General features: G+C 38.3%; 1 protein-coding gene across 15 annotated transcripts in view; it reads right to left on the reverse strand.

Annotated features, from left to right (window-relative positions):
* ADAMTSL3 (ADAMTS like 3) overlaps positions 1 to 22886 on the reverse strand; it is a 188618-nt gene that overhangs the window by 38347 nt on the left and 127385 nt on the right. For all 15 annotated transcript variants that reach the window (XR_007379190.1, XM_048956750.1, XM_048956741.1 and 12 more), the window contains 8 exons: positions 21181 to 21338; positions 20083 to 20194; positions 17136 to 17274; positions 15503 to 15553; positions 11244 to 11448; positions 10232 to 10379; positions 8725 to 8809; positions 2994 to 3280 (listed from right to left, as the gene is read on the reverse strand). Coding sequence is in view for 14 of the 15 variants with exons in the window: in XM_048956750.1 (XP_048812707.1) it covers positions 2994 to 3280; positions 8725 to 8809; positions 10232 to 10379; positions 11244 to 11448; positions 15503 to 15553; positions 17136 to 17274; positions 20083 to 20194; positions 21181 to 21338 (1185 nt within the window). In the remaining variant the exon portion in view is untranslated. The remainder of the gene's footprint in view (positions 1 to 2993; positions 3281 to 8724; positions 8810 to 10231; positions 10380 to 11243; positions 11449 to 15502; positions 15554 to 17135; positions 17275 to 20082; positions 20195 to 21180; positions 21339 to 22886) is intronic.

Consider the following 22886-nt stretch of genomic DNA (forward strand, 5'->3'; position numbering starts at 1 on the left):
TAAGCAATTTCTACTACAAAGATCACTCCTTATTGTCTTTGTTGCCAGAGCACACTGCTCACTTATTTTCACCTTGGGATTTCTTCAGGTACTGAAGATCTTTAGCTTTCAGGATGACTACAGAGTTTCCTACAGATGTTAAAGGCGATATCTGCCTCGTGACAAATTAACATGGACAACTTTTATTAGTGTTTATGGAAAGATTGATGAAAGAAGAAATAATTACGACAGCAGTCATAACAAAATGTAGCAGTCCTCAAAGGTAGTAAGATTTATGGCATTCGATATTCTACATGACAAACCACGTAGATTTGATGCAGAAACATACACTAAACTACCAATGTCTAATGCTGTCTGTGTTTTAGAAGCTGGTGAATAGGAAACTGGAAAGTAAAGATCATGTTTGAGAATGAGCTGCAGACTGATCTCTCTCTACAATTCTAATGCCTCAAAAACAATGTTACCATCTGCAATTTTACATTTGCTTTGGAGAGGGGCCAGGGGAGAACTTAAATTAAAAGTCTAGTCTGTATCAAGATCTAAAAAAGAAAAAAGAAGAAAAAAAAGGTGCAAGTGACAAGCACTGAAACAGAGATTCAGTCCTTGCTTGAACAGTGGCTGTAAGCCTTGCAGCTTTTTTTTAGACCCTGCAGACTTTTCCCTCATTCAGAGAGGTGCAAGCAGCAAGGAAGGGAGGGAAGTTCCAAGGACACAGAAATCCACAGGAATTTATTTTAATAACCACTGCTAGACACATAAATATTAGAGAAAAAGTACCTAATATAATTTACATTATACTGGGATATTCCAAACTTAGCATTTCTTCCCGGTAACTAAAGAGTTCATCTAATTGAAGTGAGATTTGAACATAAAACTTAGCAGAAAGGGATCTGATCCTTTGAACTACGCAATGGAAACAGAGTAGACACAGTGAGATCGTTAGTTAGTACACTGCAGTAAGTTGGAAACTGAAGAGATGTCTGGTTTCCTTAAAACTACTTATCGGCAGGTAATTTTCGGTCTGTTTGAAAGTGCTTGCCAAGGCAGCACGAGGACCAGAACTGATAGAAGGAAAAAATTACTATTACCTAACTAGCATAACAGCACAGAACTTCTCAAGCTGTTCACTGATAAAGCATTCTGACAACTTTCCTCATTTCCTGGGAGCAGGACATAAGAGAAATGTCTAGGTACAGCACCAGCGATACCACAGTCATCTTCAGAACACAAAAAACCATTTCTTTTCAAACTTCTATAATGACTTATTTCACATCAAACAAACAATATTACAGGAAAATTCTCGGTCAGGCAACCTCATGAATTCATGAGAGGACCAGAAGTCGACAGCCAAATCCACACTCAGCTCCACTGGGAACAAAATAAAGCCAGATGTGATTCTGTTAACCAGTCATTCTGAAGCTCCTTTGTGCTGGCAAATGAATCTACTGTCTTCAGGAAATTCTCCTTAAATTGCCTTTAGTCTGCACTCCAAATGCAATTTGTTATGTGAATGCTTTTGCACAGACAAACTCACATGTGAAGACACTAACAATGCAGATGTGCACGTGTAGTGACAGGCAAAGACCAGAAGTGATTTTAGCTGAACTTCTAATGATTTCAAAAATAAAAATTAAAAAATGTGTTTTTTTTTTAACATCTATGAAAAGACACTGGCTAAAAAGCAGTAAAATAAATCTGAAATGGCAATGAAATAATTTTACATTACAAAAATCCGTCAAGAGCTGAAAAAACCTGCAAATCTCATGATAAGAAAAGCCCTGTTTCTGCTTTAGAGTGTGATTCCTTGTCTCCAAAAACAATTCCCTCAAAATAAGGAAATAGAGACAGTAGCTGCTGCTATCACGCCATGTTCTACACGTACATACTTGGATTATACCCTTGCTGTTTATCACATCTACTGAAGGCAATAGAAGAAACTGATACATTATTTTTTGTGACTGCACATGCTGCTATCCCTATGAATCAATATCATCAGTGTTAAATAAACAAGGCACTTGTCAGTCACTTACCATTCTGCTGACAGCATTCAGGGGCATCCCTCCCAACTTCCATCTTCAAGTTTTGAACTGGTAATAATACAAAGGCAGGCTGCCTCCTATGAGCTCTAGACTAGGCTCTCTGCTTCCAATTGTAGTTGCTCTCCCCTTTCCTACATTTTTTATTTCTGCTATGGGTACAACTGTCTTCACTTCCCACTGATGTCATCGTTCCTGTCATCTATAGGTGTGCTCATAATTCCACTGCCTCCACTTTACACTTCATAACTCACTTCTCTGTTCAGTTCCGAAGTACAGTATGTAGTAGCAACACCAGCAGTCTTGTCTAGTTACATGTACTTTGGACGACAGGGAGATTCGATTACATCCAAAAAGGAATGTGCTTAACTACTTGCAGACAGACGTATGGCATGAAGTTCCTATAGAGTTATATGGTGTACCAAGACCTAAACAAACTCCTCTTCAATCTCCAGACCAGTCAGATGGAAAGCAATACATAATATTATGATTTTATCTATGTGACAGTATATAGAAACTATAATTTTGTATCCCTACTGTACTGAAGAAAATTGCAGCATTTTGGAAGATAACAATATGGAAATTTTACCTCCAAAATGATAAGCTTCCAGTTCACAGGAAAAGAAAGTTCATTTTTTTTGCCCATCACTGCATTAAACACACTGGTACAACCAACTGCCTGGCAGCCGAGATCCTTGCAGCAATAAGAGTGTAGCAAGCTGCTGTAGCAAAAGCTTCTTGTGCCTTACGTAACCAAATAAAGCCTGATGCTTGAACACATTAAGAACACTCTATTAATAACCAAGGGGGGGAAAAAAAAAGCTGAAGCTGCATGTTTTCCTAAATATCAGCATTACTAATTCAGGTTAACACTAATGGAAAATGTGGCAATTTCAAATACCAAGTTCTTAAAAGTCAGGATTAAAAAGAAAGGGGGAAAAAAGATAATAAAAGTACCTCCAAGACAGGTGGCTGAACAAGGAGTAAAACCAATGTACTCCCAGTCGTAAACCACACTGCCATCTTCAGCACGTGAAAATTCCGGTGTGTAGGGGACAGGATCACTGTCACAGGGTGCCTCGTGACATACTTGTTCTGTGGGGGGCTTCACATCTTCACATTCCTCCTCAGGCAGTTCCACCTCAGTCTGCGTAAATGAGAGAAGAATTCGGCACTTCACATCCCGCACCTGTATGCCATTGCCACATGTGGCACTGCATGGAGACCACGGCTCAGGAATAAACCTGCAAATGAGCACAGCACAAATGAAATGTTTGCATTTAACTCTAGAATGTGTCCACATATGCACAAGTAAAACACAGCTAAAAAACATACATGCAGATATAACATAGTACACAATGCTATTTCGTGTTTCAAATGATTGCATAATTAAATATGGTTTTTTAAGTCTTTCACTTTTCTCCTGTCCCAGATCAGATTGTTCTCTATCGGAAGAGTATTGACAAATCGATGAACGGTTTTGTCTTTCAGTGCTAAAAACAGCAAACGTCCTAGAACTGCAGAATCAAAACAGAATCATAGAATGTCCTGGGTTGAAATGGACCTCAAAGATCACCTAGTTTCAAGTCCCCTGTCATGGGCAGGGTCACAAACCATTAGGCCAGGCTGCCCAGAGCCACATGCAGCCTGGCCTTGAATGCCTCCAGGGATGGGGCATCCACAACCTCTCTGGGCAACTGTGCATGCCAGTGCAACCTAAAGGCCTGCTGAGTTCAACAGCAGAGCTGGCAGGAATCACGTCCAGATGCTTTTGATAACAAATTTTAAGCGAATAACTATGGGAAAAGGTGAAAAGAAAGGCTTGCTTTTACTCCAGCAGATAAAATCCACTTGGCTCTGAAACACCAGATCTCACAGTCTTCCCAAAGACAAAGACAGCCACACAAACTAATTAGGGTAGCCATGGAAGTGAAATACTTTAGCATGTGCCTAACTCTAAGCATATCAGGCAGTCTTCTCAAGTCAATAGAACTATGATATGCTCAGTGTTAAACTTGTGCTTAAGGACCTCACTGGATCAAGGACTTTGTGCACTGGCTTACAAAACTGTATGCATTAAGGTGCTCCAGAAATAACCTATGGTGTGTGATTTTGAAATTCTGTAGAGCGAAGAGACAATTTTGAGCCACAGCATCCATATTTAGAAAGAAACTCATAAAAATTGAAGCATTTTTCTTTGACTTATAGCAAAGCTGTATCATAATGGAGGTTTTCCCATTGAATATCAGTGCCTAGGATTTTACAGAGAAGTTTAAGATTAAAAGAAAACACATTCAAATACTTTTTATTCTACTTCAGCATTTTTCTAATGTAGCCATGTGACTTTTTAGCTCCTAAAATTCTGCAACACAGGTACCTCAGACACAAGCCAACAGAGATACGAAACCCAAAACGCATACATGTATATCTGTATACACAGAGACACGCATTAAAGAAGGAAGTGACTGGAGTGTGTGAGAACCCTGGAGGTTAGTGTTGTATCTGAATTTTGAGTTCAGAATTCTTTTTCATTTTCTCATATTTATTTTTCAACACATTCTCAATCAAAGTCTGTGACAGGAATCATTAAAGCAAAAATCATCAATGCAATGTAGTAATCAGTAGTACAAGTACTTCTCTTCCACAAGCTACTTTCGCATATCCACCACTTTTGGGTTCTAAAACAGAACTGTACTTATTCTCTTATTCATTACCCATGAAAATATGACACAGTAGCAGAGAAAGACAGCTGTAATAAAAGGATGGACTGAAAGCTGGGACTTCATATTGCACTTCAAGTTTGGACAACAAGAGAATAACTAAAATTAAATGTGAAGGATTTGTACCAAGGAAATCGTAAGACTCCTGTAAGACAGAGATGAACTATGAGATATCACACTGAATTATGCATGAATTACAAAAAAAAAAAAGAAAGATAAACAAATCCAAACCAGAGAGATATCTCATCTATTAGGGAAGAAGCGACAACCTATTGTTGGAGTTTCTTCTTCGATTGTAAACCCTGACACAGAAGTCTTACTTGGGCTAGAAAAGACAGGATCAGTTAGGGCAGTTAGAACTCCTGGGCATGGGTGGAAAGATGCAAACAGGTTGCCACTGGCAACGAGATTCTGAAATCACAACAGGATTCTGGCCGTGGCAACAAGCCCACCAAGAGTAACATACAACTCTTCTCAGTGCTCCTGCTGTGGCAGGGCTCTAAAAGTGAAAAGAGCTGTCCAAAATCTGGCTTTGCTTGGAGTGGCAGATAGCCTACGAAGCACAAGGTAGAACAGGTGACTCAGCACAGAGATTTTAAGCCTTACATTTGGCAATGTCTGACGCGAGGGCAGAAGACTTATCTGACCAACAAGCTCAGTCGAGTCCAGCACCAAGTTCAGATGCCAAACAGCAGAAAATTAAAAAAAGCTGCAAGACGGACAGGCTGGACACAGGCGAAAAGGAGGGCTTCTACCATGAACCTCCACTGCAAAAGCTTGCAGAGTACAAGAAACCATCAGGAAAACGTAAGTGTAAAACAAAACATTTGGAAGAGCAGGGGACAAGAAAGAGGCCATACCTGGCAGAGGATGAATCCTTTGACACTGAACATAGCGAAGATACGGTCGCTGTACCAAAGGAAGTGATGAAACAAGCAGAGTCCACTTGGCACCGTGGCTCCTTGCCTGCCAAACCCCGCAAGCAGAAGCAGCGCAAGCAGCTGCAGCAGTCCACCTTGCTGCCAAACCCCCAGCAAGAAACGCTGCAGGTGCCCAAGCGCCGCCAGCCCATGCCACGTGAGGCCCGCTCCATCAGTGTTAACGAGAACGCAGGTGAGACCCTACTGCAGCGGGCGGCTTACCTGGGCTACCAGAAAGTCGTTCTGTATTGCCTGAAAAACAATGTCTGTGACATTCACCACCACGACGACTTGGGTTACTGTGCCCTGCACGAGGCCTGTTTCAGTGGCTGGCTGAGTATCGCCAGACTTCTCCTCAAGAACGGGGCTCATGTGAACTGCTATGCGCAGGGTGGCATCGGACCAATCCACGACGCAGTATTAAATGATTACTTAGACATAGTCCACCTCTTACTGTCCTATGGTGCCAACCCACTGCTCCCATGCTCGGGGATGACCATTTTTCAGATGACCCGCAGCAATTCGATGGCGACCTTCCTTGCTCAGAATTTAACTGACTTGTATGGTTGAAGTGCCCATGACCCTGAATTGTACTGGGATTTCTACAGCAGTTTTGTGTGCAATCCAATATATGAATCTCAATTTGATGTCCTGGAAAATCCCCCTGGTCCAGATGAAGTTGGTAGCGCTTACAACTGAACTCCAGACTTCGTTGGGCTCCTTCCCTCACTGCACAACAGCTGTTTAATGCTTTCAAATATTAATATATTAGTGTTTTAATGTTGTGGGTTTTTTAATAATTAAGTTTGTTCTCTACAAAGTTACTTTGTTTTTAACACAATTATTTCTGTAAAGAAAAGACACTATCATATATGAAAATACATTTCCTTTAGATAAGAAATCTGCATTCCAGTTGTATGGATTTTTCTTTTCCAGTCAGTTTTTACAAAACTGTTATACGTTTCTTTAAATACACACAGGCTCTTGTGTAAGCTTGTTACCACTTGGAATTATTTTCTTTTTTTATAGAACACATCCACACATGGACTTAATTTTATGCAGCACAGATTAAAGCACAGATTACACAGAACACACTTCCGTACTTTTTGTAGGTGATGCAAACAAAGTCATGTGGCTTCTTTGGGAGATAGGATTCGGTAAGGCACTTGATAATATTATTATCACTTTTCTCAATAAAATAAAATACTTTCACAAAAAAAGGTGCTTGGATTAGATGATCTCAATGGTCTTTTCCTACCTTAATAATTCTTTGATTAGTAAGGATTATATAATCAGCAGGAAGCAACAGGAGAAACCTCTCAAATGCAGGAGACGATGCCTATAGAAAATGTGATGGAGAGGCTCCTGGGATGAGATTAGGATAAAAAATGACCAGTGACGAACATCGAGGACTCCGGGATAAGCGAAGAGGAAAAAAATCTAAGAAGTGGCAAAGCTGCAGATCTTTGCACTGGGATCACAGGTCTGCACGCACATTGTGTGGCCCAGTGGAATAGATCAGCCACGTCTAGATAGGCATAAAAAACTGTCATCTTTGCATGGAGAAAGTAAGAGAGAACCCATTAAAATGATCCCAGCTCAGCTCTACTATATTCTAAAGACACTCTGAACTGGCATGCTGCGCCCCTGCCAGTTCTCCTTGCTTATTCTGCCACACTGCTCTTGAAGGATTGTAAAAGCAGACAGACTACACAAGTACATGGCTGCCACAGCTGATTCTGTAACACTAGAGATTATTTTCTTTATAACCTCATGCTGAACCCTTTTGAGAGGCAGCCTGCTATACTTCTAATCTGACATCAGACATTCAATCTGACAATGTGGACATTCAACTGGCACATTTGATTGCATCCCTCCATTTCACAATCACATGTGATTTTACATCTTTGCCACTAATCTGCTTGAATTTAGGGCCACCAGTCTGGGGAGCGAAATAACCCCTCACAGTAGGTTGACCCCTGACTTGGGAGGCTAGAGCAGTGAAAGGATTCAAGTACAGCCACCATAACTATGCAAACACCTGTTTGGCAAGAGGTTTCTCCTGTGTGTTGCTGCAGGTGTAAAGATTTTATTACTCATGATCACACCTGCTCATGCATGTGTGCCAGAAATCAGAAACCCTTAGATGGAGGAAGAAAAACAGGAGGTTATGGGGCATACTCAACTTTCAGAGAGAGCAATGTAAATCCAAAGTCATTTCAATAAGCTCACCTAAACCATTTTAAACTACAACTGCTACAAATGAGTGCTGAATCTGGCTAAATACAACAGAGTGCTTTTCAAAAACTCAGAAAATACAGAAAGTTGTATGTTAAATATTGAATATACAAGTCAAATACAAGCAGGCCTGTACACAAGGGACACAAGGAATTCTGTGCATGCCCTGACACACACAGGACAGGAACAAAACCTAATTGGATTTAGTTTAGGCTTCCACACCCAGGCCATAAGTGTTGTCAGGCTTATCCCCATCAGCTTTGAAGGAGACTCAAAAAATCCCCCAAAAATCCAGGTGGTCTTTTGCACACACATGCGTATGTAAGATGTTGCAACTCATCCCCACAGATTTAGCTAAGCTCAGAGACCAGCAGCTTTTTCTCACTTTCTTTATGCACTGGTCTCTCTCCACCAAGAAAATTCTGGCAGCCCAGAAAGTACTTCTTAGTTTCTGATAAAACCATTAACATTCTACAGGTAGCAGCGCACTGAGATAAAACTGAAAATTACTATATATCAAATGGAATGCTTCTATGTGCATTAATTAATCTTAATTTGTTTAAATTAATATCACTTTACGTCGCTTGAACGATATATGGACACTGTTAGTAGAGTAGCTAAGCTCTATGTCATCCAAAACAGGAGCTCCAGAAGCAAAGCTGTCGAGAAGAAAATTAGGAACAGCTCATAATACAACTCATCTCCAAGGAGGGCCAAATGTCAAAGCAAACTGCAGAGCCAACAGTCATTCCAGATCATCTGCAAAACATGCTGGAAATATTTCTGCACTCTATAAGACAATGTACTTACGTTGGCTCTTCTGAGACTGCTCTGGTCTCCTCCATTTCGTGTGCCTGTTTAAACCATGGGGATTTTGCTTCCACAGGACTTTTTTCTAGTCAAGAAAAAATAAACACCACTAGGGAATTCCTCCAAAAAGTGAGATGACAAGTAGATGTTAGCATTATATACCTTAGCACTTCATACTGTACATTGCCTATTGATCTACTTATTCAATTTTTAGAATATAGTGGAAAATAAAACATCATTTATTAGGATATTTCCATCCTGATACCATTTTTTACTGAGAGGTTACCAATAATCCGATTTTAATTCCTATGTAGCCTTTGATTTCTTCTCCACATCTTCCTCAAGCACGGGCATTTCCTATTAGATTGTAGCTTATCTGTGTATCATCACCATAATGTAACTTTACAGCTGAACCAATCAGAAATTTACAAGCCTGACTAAAGCAAAAATACATTGTTCTCCACATGGACTGCCCTCATTAAAAGATTTCCATTAGATAAATTATTTTTGCTAATCAAATTAGCTAGCTTTCCCAAATACAGAATTCAATATAATAATTAGGGGAAAAAAAAAAAAAAAAAAAAACCACAATAAATTCTAGCTTTTTTTTTTTTTTTAAATCTGCCTACATATCCCAAACTTCTGTGATGTCTTTTCTTGGGGCAACATTAGACACTTGAGGACCGCCTCCAAACTAAAATCCCAGAAAGCTCTTTAATTTTCAGTGCTGGTTTCCACCTCATGGTTTAACCCTGAATTCCTCATGCTTGAAGAATAGCCTAGAGTCTGACAACATCCCAAAGAGAAACATTAAGCTGTCTGCAGATAATTTGCACTCTTTGAGTAAATCTTTACAGTGAGTGTCTGAAACATAGTCTTAAAGCTGAAATAAAAGCTGAAAGGAACAAAAGTAGCACCAACCAAAATTTTCTGGGCACAGAGGGACAGAAATGAGTAAAGGACAAAATATATTACTTCCTCCCAATCTTCCCATCTTTGTTTTTCCTTTCACCTTCATGTCTACTTTTCTACATCATATCAACTCTTTCAGAGAATATTTGTCAATTTACATAATTGTGACAAACATGGTAAATATACAAAAAATGTTTATAACTTAATGAACTGAAGAGGTCCACATAGAAGACTGATAATTTTAATGAGATGCAAAAGAGCAACATCCCAGCTGATACATGCGAGCATCATTCGTATTTCAAGTGTTACTGAACAACTCTTCCTTACCATCTTGAACTCATTAACTCTGGTTTTCCCAGTCTGACCAAGTTGTATAGGTACAGTTACATGTTCACCTTACAACTGCCTGGCCACATTATCAGCAAAAATCAGCAGGACACTTCTAGCACCAATAATTAAAATATCTGTTTCTGCCAAGACTAAAATAAGCCCCAGTAAATTCCAGCTTCTGGCATTTCTGAGAGGTTACTAGGGGCTTTTAATTCTCTTAACAAAAATGTATAACAATAACAGACTCCAATGAAGTTCCATTTACCTCTTGGCTTGTAACAAGGTATTGGCACGATGCACTCTTCTTTTATGTGTAGTTTAAGTTGTGGATTACAGCCACCAACATGCTGCCCACGGTGGTCAATGCACAGCACTACACGGTAACGTAAACCTCGTCCACATGTCACTGTGCACTGCAGGAGATAAAGCAACCATCTCACTCTCTTTTTTATTTTATTTATAAATACTGATGAAAAGCAAGTTTGAAATACTGATTATATGTTTACTTAAGTCTTTCCAGAATTAATCAGATATCAGAGATGTGACTATGACCTTGCATTTTTGGGTGAATAAAGAGAAGGCTGATGCTTGAAGAAATGCTAATTTTTGGAAAGAAAGTGGCTTATTGGGGTTCTTTAAAGCTTATCTGATTGGCAAACATCTAAAACAGAGGGGTTTGTGTACTGAAAATATGCTCTCTCAGAGTGGTCATTTTCAGTTTAAGCTGGGTCAGACGTGCTGTGAGAACTGTTTCTCCACTACAAGTCAGTGATGTCATTTGGATGAACTAAGTAGTTACAGAAGTGTTGAGCTATCTGACTATCAGATAACTACAGCCAAGATGAGTTGGCTCTATGTTCTTGTTACTATAATGAAAGGTAAGAATGCTGGAAAATCACCCTTGCAATACATCAGCCACTAGACAGCCATGCCTTTAGCTTTTACATGGAGTGAAAGATCACATTTATCAAGAACCGAGAAACAAACAACCTGATTGCAAAGGAGTCTGACCTCTTACTCTAATTTCTCCTGTTTGTAAAGCAGGAATTAAAGAAGCATAAGTAATTCAACATGTATTTTTATCTACACAGACACCTTAACTTTTATTATTATCAGGCCAGGTTAATTAGAACAAACTTATCCCATGAAACGCTATGAATTTTGCCTGTATTTTTTTCCTGTAAATCTGTACTCGTACATGATAACACAAGATTAGATGCTTTTTCTTTTTTTTTTCTTTAAGAAAAGGATAATAGTCTAAAACACTTTCAACTTACCTGAGACCATTCCATTGCCACCCACTTAGGACAATCAAACAGATTGCAGGTTTGAATGACTTTGGGTTTAGGGGCATACATGCATTTCCATTCTTCCACTTGCAGAATCTCTCCATGTATGGTTTCCTCTACACAAACAAAACTTCTCCTCTGAATGCCACCTCCACAGGAAACTGAACATGCAGTCCAAGGGTTATGTTCCCACCTGGAAAAAAAGACTAGTAGATTAAAAACAAGGCTATTTTTTATTCTACTAACCTCTATTAAAAGTGCAAAAAAACTGAATCTAACCTCAATGCAATTATATTACATTATTTTTTGTTTCTTAATTCTTACCACACATTTAATACAAACATTGAATTATAGAGTTGTATTACATTATTCCAGGCTTAAATTCATGCGTAAAATGAAAACACAAATAGGACAAATTTAAGTAAGCTTCACATAATTGAAAATCTAATTATCATATTTAAGTTCCTAAATATACTGAGTTTGATTACTGGAATCGTTTTCATTCGTTCTTCTGCATCACCTAAACACAATATTTTTCACGGTTTATTTTTCTTACATTTGTCAGAGAACATGAAGCATATGTACTTGAGATTATATGAAGTACAGATACAGAACAGACTGGTGACTGAGGATGTTGTTACCCACAGCTGCTCACTACTGCCCACACTGGTGCAGACTGCTCCTAAAAATTTATTCAGGAAAGCATTTTGAGGGAACTCCAATACTTGTTTTGGGAAAAATCGGCTATTTCAGCATAAAATGTCCTCATCCTTAAGGACCCTGAACATTTTATGTTGTGACAGATACCATTTGGCTGGTTATTACTGCAGTTCTGCAAGAGTTTTCCCGCCTACATTTTAAATGCCATTGAATGAGTTTGTATTCAGTCTTTTCAACTTAAGGCAGCTACTTAACCATTGCAGCCACTCCAAGTAACCTACCTGATTTCTTCTGAAGCAGGGAGATACAGAGATTAAGGAAAACTCACAAAGCCCTGCCAACTAGCAGAGCTATGGTTTAGCAGCTTCCAGCACAGGGATGACATACAAACTGGTGGGAAAGAATGTCTTTAAAATGAAAATTTTCCCATGGTCTTAGATGTAAAGATGGAAACTGCTGTACCATCTGAAGTGAGAATTACATGGAGGTGTTTAAGTTACAAGCTTTGTTTCATTTATTTTTCAGTCTTAGCATAAATGCATATTTAAGCAATTATTTTGCAACAAAAACAAATCTCAGTGCCCCATTCTTGCCACGCTTACAGATTACAAGCCTCTGTCATGGCATTTATCTATAGCATACACTCAGCCCTATGTATTTTTCTCACTCTTTGCCTCCTGTTTTCGTCCCACCATCCACTCAAATTAAAGCCAAACTCTGGAAAATGGTTGAGTTTTGGACCAAATCTTATAATTCATCAGTGTCTTGCTAAAAATTATTCATCTGACTACTGCAGGGGTTCACAGAGGATTGTGTATAAAAAGCACATCCATTATGAATAATGGACACAGTAACTACAATACCCCACCAAAATCAGTTGATCAGGAGTAACACAGCCATCTCAAAGAGGATGTCATAGTGTTGGAGCAGATGGAACAAAGTACTATAATCCTAGTTAAATTTAAATAATCATTACACATTTTCTGTGATACAACAGGTAAATCAACGATACTTTCTGTTTTAAGCATTCCTATGAAAACATTAATCATGTCTAAGGTCAATAGGAAAATGAGCATAATACAGAGAGCAAGCCATAATACAGAGAGCAAGCCACGTAATGTTAACCAGACTGTACACTCAAAAGCATTCAGAACAAGGTTGTATGCATAGATATCATATCACTAGTGTAAAATACACTTTTCTTTAAATGAATGTCCAGTATTAAATCATTTTCTTAAAAAAAAAAAAAAAAAAGGAAAAGACAGGAAAAAAAAGGGGAAAAGAAAAAGCCAGGAACTAAAGAGCAATTAACTGTTCGATGAATTAGCAGCTCATGGATTTATATATATAAGGCTCACTGTGCTATGTGTAATACTAGCCTCATAAGTGTTTATAGCATAAAGTTTTATAGTTGTTTTTCTTTATCTCATCAGTTTCAAACACACTCCAGATCCCATACTCCCAAAAGCATTTTCAAGATGGAGTGAGGTCCATGGCTACTGGGGAAAAGGGGGTCTAGGACAGGCAGTCAAGGAGATACTTTCCAGAACCCACAGCTGTCAAGGGATTCTCAACAGTCCAACAAGTCTGAAATAAATGGAGGCATTCCAAAAGCTTTAAAAGAAAATTTTCATCCTGGGAAATTTTTCTATTTATTTCAAAAGAATTCTCCATCTGTAAAAATATTTCAGTGGGGCATTTACAACTCGAGCCACAGGAGAACTCTTTCAAGATCTTGTGGTGTGCACCATGATTTTCCCACAACTTCCTTGTGTGAATGGGCAAGTAGTGGTAAATGCCACAGAACTGCAGATGGCCCTTGAGTTATGTAGGAGGTGTGATGTATGATTGCTGGTCGAGGTGAGGTAGTCTGTACAGCTTTACTCAAGCATATCTACAACACTTGTTTTCTGCCTGCTTTGCAAGGACAGTTTTGGGTTAGTGTGTGAACAGGTAAGAAAAAAGAAAGCAGAAAAAATAGGCAGAAAAAGCCCTGTAGAACTGACACAAGGCAATTGCTTTACAGGCAACAACACAGAGAAGGAACACCTTGCTACATTGAAGCAAGACTTACATCCACACTGGATGAGATTCACCTCATTGATGCAAGCATTTCAGAAATTTCAGGAAGAAGTGGTGCCTTTAAACCTCTGATGTGTTTACTCATGTATCTTCCCAGTGGAAGGAGCACAGTGAATAAGTCTGTCCAATTTCTCCTCTTTCCACCCTAATGGAATGAACTCTGAGCCCAGCTTGGCCACTTGCTTCCATCTTACAGTTCTTACTCCTGAGCACTGCACAGAAACACCATGACTTCTTCTGATGGTACACATAGAGGTGTTGAAATGAGGTGGGTCTTTATAGTTCTCGATATTTGAAATAAGAGAACCTGCCCACAGCTTTATCACAGACATAATCCATCTCACCAGAGTGTCATGCAAATATGCTGAGCACAGTACAGCACAGAAAGGGGATTAAATTTCTCTTTCAGCTTGTCTCCAGCTGAGTGGTTCAGAAGATGAAATACTCGTGAAAATAAATTGTGCTGACTTTCAGAGGAGATCTGAACAAAAAGGAACTGACAGAAGAATTGGCAGAAGAAATGGAAGGAGAGAGAGACAGAACAATTACAGAACTTCACGGGATAAAGATGTAACTGAAAAGATCCCAACCGGTGTATGAAAGCCAGAATACATCACAGGAGAGCTGATCCACAGCAAGCGTAAATTGTTACGGAAATAAACTTTGCCCGTTTATACCAGCTGTAATCAGTAGCTCCACTGAGCCATGCAAATCTATGATTTCATTCTCATTACTTCACATCTTTAGTCATTTAGAAAAATATACATTATTCATTTCGCTGTATTCTAAAGCAGTGCTTCAGTTAGGATAAATACACATCTAAGTCCACTGACTATAATTCTTTACATTAACACTAAGTCTGGCTCAATGCTTTTTAGTACAAACATCTTTATAGAACATTTAAACATTTCAGAGATACCTTACAGTTTTGTGACTGATGGGAGATATAAAAAAAAAAGAAGAAAAAAAAACGAAAAAAAAAAAAAGGCATTTATCTGTACTCTTGCCCTAATTTTAGTCAGTAGACATTTAGACAACAGAGTATCTTTAAACTGTGATGTCAACCTTGATGTCATTAGAGTGTAAGTCTAAATAGTAAATAAGTGAAGGGGAACCGAAGAGTCCTGTAACACAGGAAGACCAGTTGTATTTGCGGATATATTCACTGCATTCATCTTCAGACTAAAAATCTTTCAATAAGAGAATCCATACAGAATTTTAAAGGAGATGCCCTTCTTGGCAGCACAGCAAGAGAAGGATTAGGGGAACAACTCTTTGCTGAAGTCTTTCAAGTTGATGTTTTCAAGAGCATATTAACCTCTTACTGCTAGGCTAATTACCCAAAGTGCAAGATTCAAAATCAAAATACAGGATTTTGTTATGAACTTGCTACTTACAGCAAAAAGCATCATAAGACAACATTCAATGATGTAAGTACCCAAATAATGAACTTACAGTCAAAATTGGGATAACACTGAAACATACGCTGTTCTGATTGTACATACCGAGGAAGTGGCTGGAAGTGATCATATGGCATGATTTCTTTAAATCCATCACTGTCAACAAAATAAATATTGCAGCATTATTTCTTATATCCAAGGTTCAATAGCAACTACATACATACTTACACACAATCATGTTTCAAGTAATTAATTCCCAGTGTGAAACGAGGGAATCTTACATTCACAGCATGTTACCTACCTCTGTAGCCAACAATGACTCATGCAATCTTAAACTTTCTGGAGAGAGAGAGACATCTATTCACCATACAGTTTCTCCACGTAATTCCACAAAAAAAAAAAAAAAAAAAAAAAAAAAAAAGAACGAAAGAAGGAATGCTTGAGCAGAGAACTGTGCTACTTTACTAACAAGAAATACATATTTATATTGTAATGAAGACCTCTGAGGAACATGTGTGGCAGTGAAATAAATGCAGCTCAGAATTAATTCTAGATAGGTTTGAAGGGTGCTTAGGATCCTTCTACAGCAGTTTGCTTGAATTGCCAGCATAAAGCCTTACTTCCAATACTAAGAAATATGGCATTCTATCTAGTAGTAGTCCTCTTTTTCTGTCTGTATACAATAAATCTGAAAGGAAAAAGAATTACACCCTTTCTTATTTTCCCAATCCAACTTTGCAATATTTGGCACCTGTTGCCATTAAGCTTTACTGAAGTCTTACCACTCCATAGAGTGATCAGCTATCCAGGAAAAAGTCTTGAAGTCCTGCACATCTATAACTGTTAGAGGTCACTATCAACGATTATGTTCAGCAGGAATGAAAGGAAATGGACAGTTTAGCTATAGGAAATGAAATCCATTGAGTGTGTTTCCTTTTCTTCTTCCATATAACTCTAGTTCGTCCAGCTGGCATATTACTGTGAGGTTCTGGGACTTGATACTGAGATGTTATTTTAAGATTCTTTTAGCGCAGCCAGGAAACCTCATCAGACAATCCAAAAGTTAGTTTGAAATACTGTAGTGCAATTCAATACAAGTTATGTATACCGCAGCCTTTATAATTTGGCAATAATATTCCACTCTGTTTGTACCACGATTAATAATTTTTTTCTATTCTTAATGTAAAAGTAATACTAATAACAACAACAAAAAAATACGTGCACACACACACACAAAAGAACGAAGTCCCAAATTCAATTATTGTCAACTCTGCAGTACAAAAAAAAAAAGAGTTTTTGGTAGATAATGAATAAACCAGGATAAACTATAAGCAAAACTTGATTTCATTACAAACTGCCTCTTTGCAATGAAAAGTTCTGAATGGCAGGATTGATAAAATCAAAAAACTGGTATACAATCTTTCCTCATAAATAATCATAAAAACCTCACACCAGTGCCATAACACTTAGTAAAATAAAGAAGATAAAATTAGCCTTTGAAGAAAGGGCTAACAGGAACTCGTAATATTGGTATAATGCAAAATCACGTAGTGCACAACACTCAAGAAATACTACAAACCCACTGACAATGGTGCCTGATGCCAGCCTTCAATGCATGCAGTAATCAACCAAGACTGAGTAGCCTTAAAGATTAAAAAAACCCAAATTAATTAAATATGACAACTTGTTCCTTAGTTAATGACAACAGCATGTACTTTAAGTTATTTCTCATACATACCTAGAGGGACAAGGATCCATGTTGCATTCTTTTAGCTTGGGCTTTGGTTTCTTATTTTCTGGGTGGTAATGACAGTAATGATCAGGAACAACCCGCTTCAGACGAATATCCACACATTCAGCAGAATTAAGCTGATAACCTAATGCAGAAGCAAAGGTAGATTGTAATAATGGAGATAAATTAAAGCAGATTTTTCTTTCTCCCTTTACCACTCTCCCCCCCAAATCGCTCCAAACACTGTGGTTCCATAGAGTTAATTTCCAGTATTATTTTTCCTTGGTTTGCTTTTAAAAAAGGAAACGTTGCACAGGAGCATACAGGGCAAGATTTTCATTGAAGGTAATTCAGTGCAACAGTTATGTTAACTTATCCTAATTCTACATGAGACTCTTACACATTACTCTAATAATACTCCAAGGATACAAGTAAAAGCATACATAAATGTGTCACATGTGACATAATGGAACAGCTCACCTGTCACAAGCCAACTCTACAAAGTCATATGGTTCTATTACACATCCCATGATTTATAACAGCCCTCCCCCAAGGAAGAGTTAAAGTGTATGTTAGTGAGAGCTTTATTACATGGTCATGCATGCTGAAAAAAAAAAAAAAAGAAAACAAAAAAGAAAAAAACAACAACCTTAAATTAGAAAGCCAGAGAAATTGAAGATGAGATTCAAAAACTATGCTCAGTTAAACTGAAGAAAACCAAGAAATAGTTTCAAGAACATTCCTAGTTGAAGAGCCAACAAAAGAAAACTTGAAGTAACTACTCGGTGAAAAAAAAATAAATATGTGGAAAGACTGGTTAACAGAAGGAATCTGAGTTTCATAAACCATTGGGTTTCTTTTTTGGCTAAGAAAAAAAAGGCTCATTCAGAGAAACTGACTTGGACTTAACGTGAGGAGAGAAGGAGGATGTTCTGGTATGTGCAAAGAAAAAAAAGTTTGAAACCACAAGAATGAAAATCCAAATGGAGTCAATAAACTTACAGCTCAAGAGCCAGTGTCTACTGAAAATGCTATAGTATCATATATCAATGGCTTCATTTCTGTGTCTCTTGGCTGATTCAAAGTGTCATCATGCATGAGGGTGATAACCATAAAGAAGAACTAAGCAGTTCCAGTGCTCAAAGCATGTTCCTGTTCTCATAAGCACTGGAAGGACCCAGAAGATACGCCACTTGCAAACAAAATAAATGAAATTTTTAAATGTTCTTGTTCATTCAAGCTTGCCTGTGCTTTCTGATATGTCCCTGCAACATACTCTCCCCACACATGAAGATTACAGAATTAAACATATTTTAATTCAAGTGAGGAATGGCAGCATGCTGATTCCAGATTACAGGTTTAAGTCAGGCAGCTGCAATACAACTCCCCTGCATGCCTCAGTAATATGCCATCCCTAAGACTCCTAGTTCTGTGGGTAGTATTAGCTCAGTTTTGTGCTTCTTCACTCACTAGCCTCTCTTCTCTCAAGACTGCTGTCAACAATGTCGATCTCTGTTGACAAAGATACCAGATTCAGATTATGGATATGCAGCTACAAATGCAGCTACTGAAAATACTGACTAATTTCAAAGAGAGAACGGCATGGAGCTGCATCAGGGGAGGGGCGAGTCAGTGTGAGGATCAGGTCTCCTGGCCGTGGCACCACGCTGCTGGAGGTCAGGAAGCATTTGGACAATGCTGTAAGTCACAGTGGTGTCCAACCTTTTTGCTTTCTGGGGCTGCACTGAGAAAAGCAAATTGTTTTGGCCAGGCCAGGCTGCACGGAGAAGCTGCTGCCATGATGGCGTGGGGCAGAGGGCAGGGATTATCACCAACTTCCACAGTCTGCGTGCAGCCTGCAGGGCCACAGGAGTCTGTAGCATAGGGTTTGAGTTTTGAGCAGCTCTCTGTGAAGCCAGGTGCTAGGCTCTGCAGTCCTCATGGGTCCTTTGCAACTCAAGATAGTCTACAATTCTATGCTCAGAGAACAGCTATTGCTGCTAGCAATTCACAAAACCAGGTATCTTAAAAGATGCAGAAGTTTCCTATGGGGCTGCATATCATCTTCTAAGCGTGGTGCAAGTATCAAAATGGATGGTCTGGCAAAAGCTCCCCAGAGTCTCTGCTTTAAACATCCTTAACACTTTTAACTCGTGTCCCAAGTAACTATTTAAACTATATCCATACTGGGTAAGGAAATCACAAAATCACTACGCCAGTATTGCTGCAGGATCTCCTAGTTTGTTCTTCAGGTGATCTGGGTAATGTTGGCTCAAGGGAAATAAGTGTCTATGATGTCAGCAATTCCCCCCATGACAAGGCAATGCTCTTCGAAGAACCAGATTTGACAAATAGTGGGCTTGCTTGGCTGAGCAGTAGTCAAGCTGCAGTTCATCCATTGTATAAATAGTAGTAATTAAAACAGGAGTAGAAACTACAGTGCAGTATCTTCTAACTACTACCAAGACCACATTTCCAGAGCCACGGGTGTTGATAGTAATTGTTTCTTAAATTCTGTTTATTCTGCTTTCTTCGTAGTTAGTTTCGAAATAAAGTGTTCTAATACTGCCCCTCATGTCCACCACTGTTGTCAGAAATACCTCCTTCTCTTAATCTTCTGATTATTTTTTATTGTATTTATTTGTTTACTTTCCTAAAATATAATTTAGGAATTGTTATTTTCCACTCTAAATGTCATGTCTTTATATCTGAAGATTTGACAATCAATCCAATTATGAGAACATGACTTCCATTAATACAAGATAAAAAGTTATACTAACTGAGGAAAAGAACAACTTCCTTTCTACTCTGTCATCAATATTTTTGAAGAAGAACCACCACCAAAGTGCAAAGAAACACAAACATTTAATCAAGAAACATGTAGATGAAAGCTGTAAATCAGCAACTTTCAATCTTCACAAGTAAACACACCTTAAAAATTGCCATTACTTACCTCCTCCACATGTCGCTGTGCAGGGGAAGAACTCCGTTTGTCTCCATTGATGACTGATAGGTTGATAGAAAAAGAATTGAACCACACTCTCTTTCGATCCAGAGTACCTGGTCTAGAGAAAGTTCCATTAAAACACATGTGTATAATGTACTCAATTGTTTATGACATTTCAAAATAGAATTCATAGGTAGTATGAATAGGTAGTATTCAACTGTGCAGATAGTATTATGACAACAGGCATAAAACTTCAAGAATATCCAATAAATCTAAATGTCCAGTAGTCAAGAATTTGTATGTCACTTTGTTTATCAAATTATTTAAGGTAATAATATTACTACTTGATTATCAATACTTTATTGACAAAGTTCCCAGTTGTATTTTTTTGTTTTACCTTATCAGCAAAACATTAAGTATTCTGTATAGGGAGAACTAGAACTGACCTATTCATAATGGTTCATGTTTTGGCAGGTCTAAAAGCACAAGTGATATTGGAGATGCAAAATAATAAACATTACTGAAAGTCTGTTTCTACAACAAGAAAAATAAAGGCAAGTGAGGTGATAGTAATCACCTTCCATTTCCCATGGAAAACTGTACGACTGCCTTCCTTTGTCAGTTAAATATTGGTAAATTTCTACACGGCTACAAATGCACATACATGACACAGAACACTGATACGTGGTCTGTGTATAACAGAAACTAAAAGGATTAGAAACAGTCAGTAGCTGGACTATCAGTTGTCTGAGTCATTTTAGGGTGCTACAGGAAGCAACGTTGAGATTCAGCAGGTGGCAGTCTTCAACTGGATTAACATCAGTACAGTGCACAGCAATATTTCAGTAATATCTAAAACAAAAGTCCAGGACATTTTTACCATTAAATATCCTGTCGTGCTTTCTACTACAGCAATGACATTGACCTCAATAACATTTTAACTTGTCAGGATGTGATTAGTATAAATTACCTCTGGGTTTTAATTAAGATTCCTTATTTACTATCTAAAAGATTTCTTGTATTGCTACAACCCAATTGACAGCTCCTTACTCTGCTGCATACACTTGCAATATCTTTGTAGATTTGTACACACAGACATCCCACCTTGATAATGAAATCTGCACCAAGAGGTCCTAGGATCTTTATGATTTCCCTGTCTGCAGTCTTCTGAAATTCAACAGTTGTATTTTCTATGACAAATGTTCCAGGTTCATCAAAACTGTGTTCTCCCTTGTCTCCTTGTAGTGTCTTTGACTCTATAACTAGGGAGGAAACACGCAATTTGTAAATTTAGACAGGCTATTTTTTCTTTTCAGGGAAGTCAGAAAGTAACATTTGCAACTCTACATTGCAAGTATTAGCAGAATATATGCATTAAAGAATATACCAAGTAACTGCGAGAATGTTAGCCACTTCAGATTATAGGTCAATGCATGATTGCGTGACATGTCAGTACAGGATCACACTATTCTTCCATACCAAAAGCTCTTTGGAGACAATTTTTCCTAGAAAAGCACTCTAAAATCTATAAATCAATACATTCAGCAGGACAAGTTGAAACTCACAAAATTAATAGAATCAATACATTTCAAAAACTAATTTATACTTGAAACAACTAGAGCCCAGCAGTTTCAGTAATCAGTGTCCAGAGAGGTCTGAATGGCATCAAGCTCACCACTCACCTCAAAAGCTGTGTAACTCTACTCACTGCAGAGGTCATTCACTTAACTCCAAATATTTCCCATATTAGCAAAAAGCAAGGCCAGGAGGTCGGTAGCTGCAGTGCTGCCTGAGAGATGTCCCTTTCTCAAAACAGGTGGTGATGAAAACCCTTTCTGTGCTGTACTGCATTCCTTGGAAACAGATTAAACTAACAGACCACAGCTTCCAGAAGACAAACGAAGCCTTTTAGGACTGAGTCATTTCCAGCAAACCAACTGAACTATAGGCAGACAAAGCTAAAAGAAGATATATTTAAGGAAATTAGAATTTCTGGGATCCGCATAACACAGTGAATGCGTACAGCAAGTCACCTGAAATACAATGGTTGGGTTACAGTCTATCAGGGTATTTATGAGAAAGGCATGGACGGCATATTACTGTCAGTATGAAAACTGCTTTTAAAACTAATTTTCAGTGAAACTGCTGCATTAACAACTTCTGATCATTTGAATTTATGGATACAAAGGCTGTTCTGTTTATAGCTCATCTGACATGATGAGCAGGGAGCAGCACAGCCACTCTGCTGATACCCTGCTGTGTTTTAGCCAGGCGAGATGAATGTCAGTGTGAGAATCATACTTGAAGACTCCACCTTCATCAGAGCTACTAACCATACCTCAGCTTTATATCCTCTGCATCGATGAATTTTCCAGTTAGCCACTTAATTCTATACTTTCTGTATGTTACACAAACAAGAGCTGACTATACTAATATAAGCCTGTCATGGATGAAGCTGTATCCAAACTGAGCAATTTCATACCAATAAATAACGTCCAGACAAGAGAAATAAAAGCAGAAATGTTGCTCTGAAGCATCTTTATAATTGTTTCAAATGTTGTAAGCTTATACTGTGTGAACATGGTTACAACGACCCAATGCTGTTTACATCATGTGATGTGTGTAGACAGATCTTCAGAGACAGCCTTAGACAAACTAGTCTTTCTTTTGACTGACTTCTAAACTGATTTTGAATTAAACATCTCTTGTTTCTTACTCAGACTATAATGGAGAATTCTCCCTTCAACTGTTCATTTTTTGAAAGAATTACAGTTGTTATTTTGCAATGCAGAACATAATTTTTTCAAGAA

The sequence above is a fragment of the Lagopus muta genome, chromosome 10 (assembly GCF_023343835.1).
Source record: "Lagopus muta isolate bLagMut1 chromosome 10, bLagMut1 primary, whole genome shotgun sequence".
Taxonomy (NCBI): Eukaryota; Metazoa; Chordata; class Aves; order Galliformes; family Phasianidae; genus Lagopus; species Lagopus muta.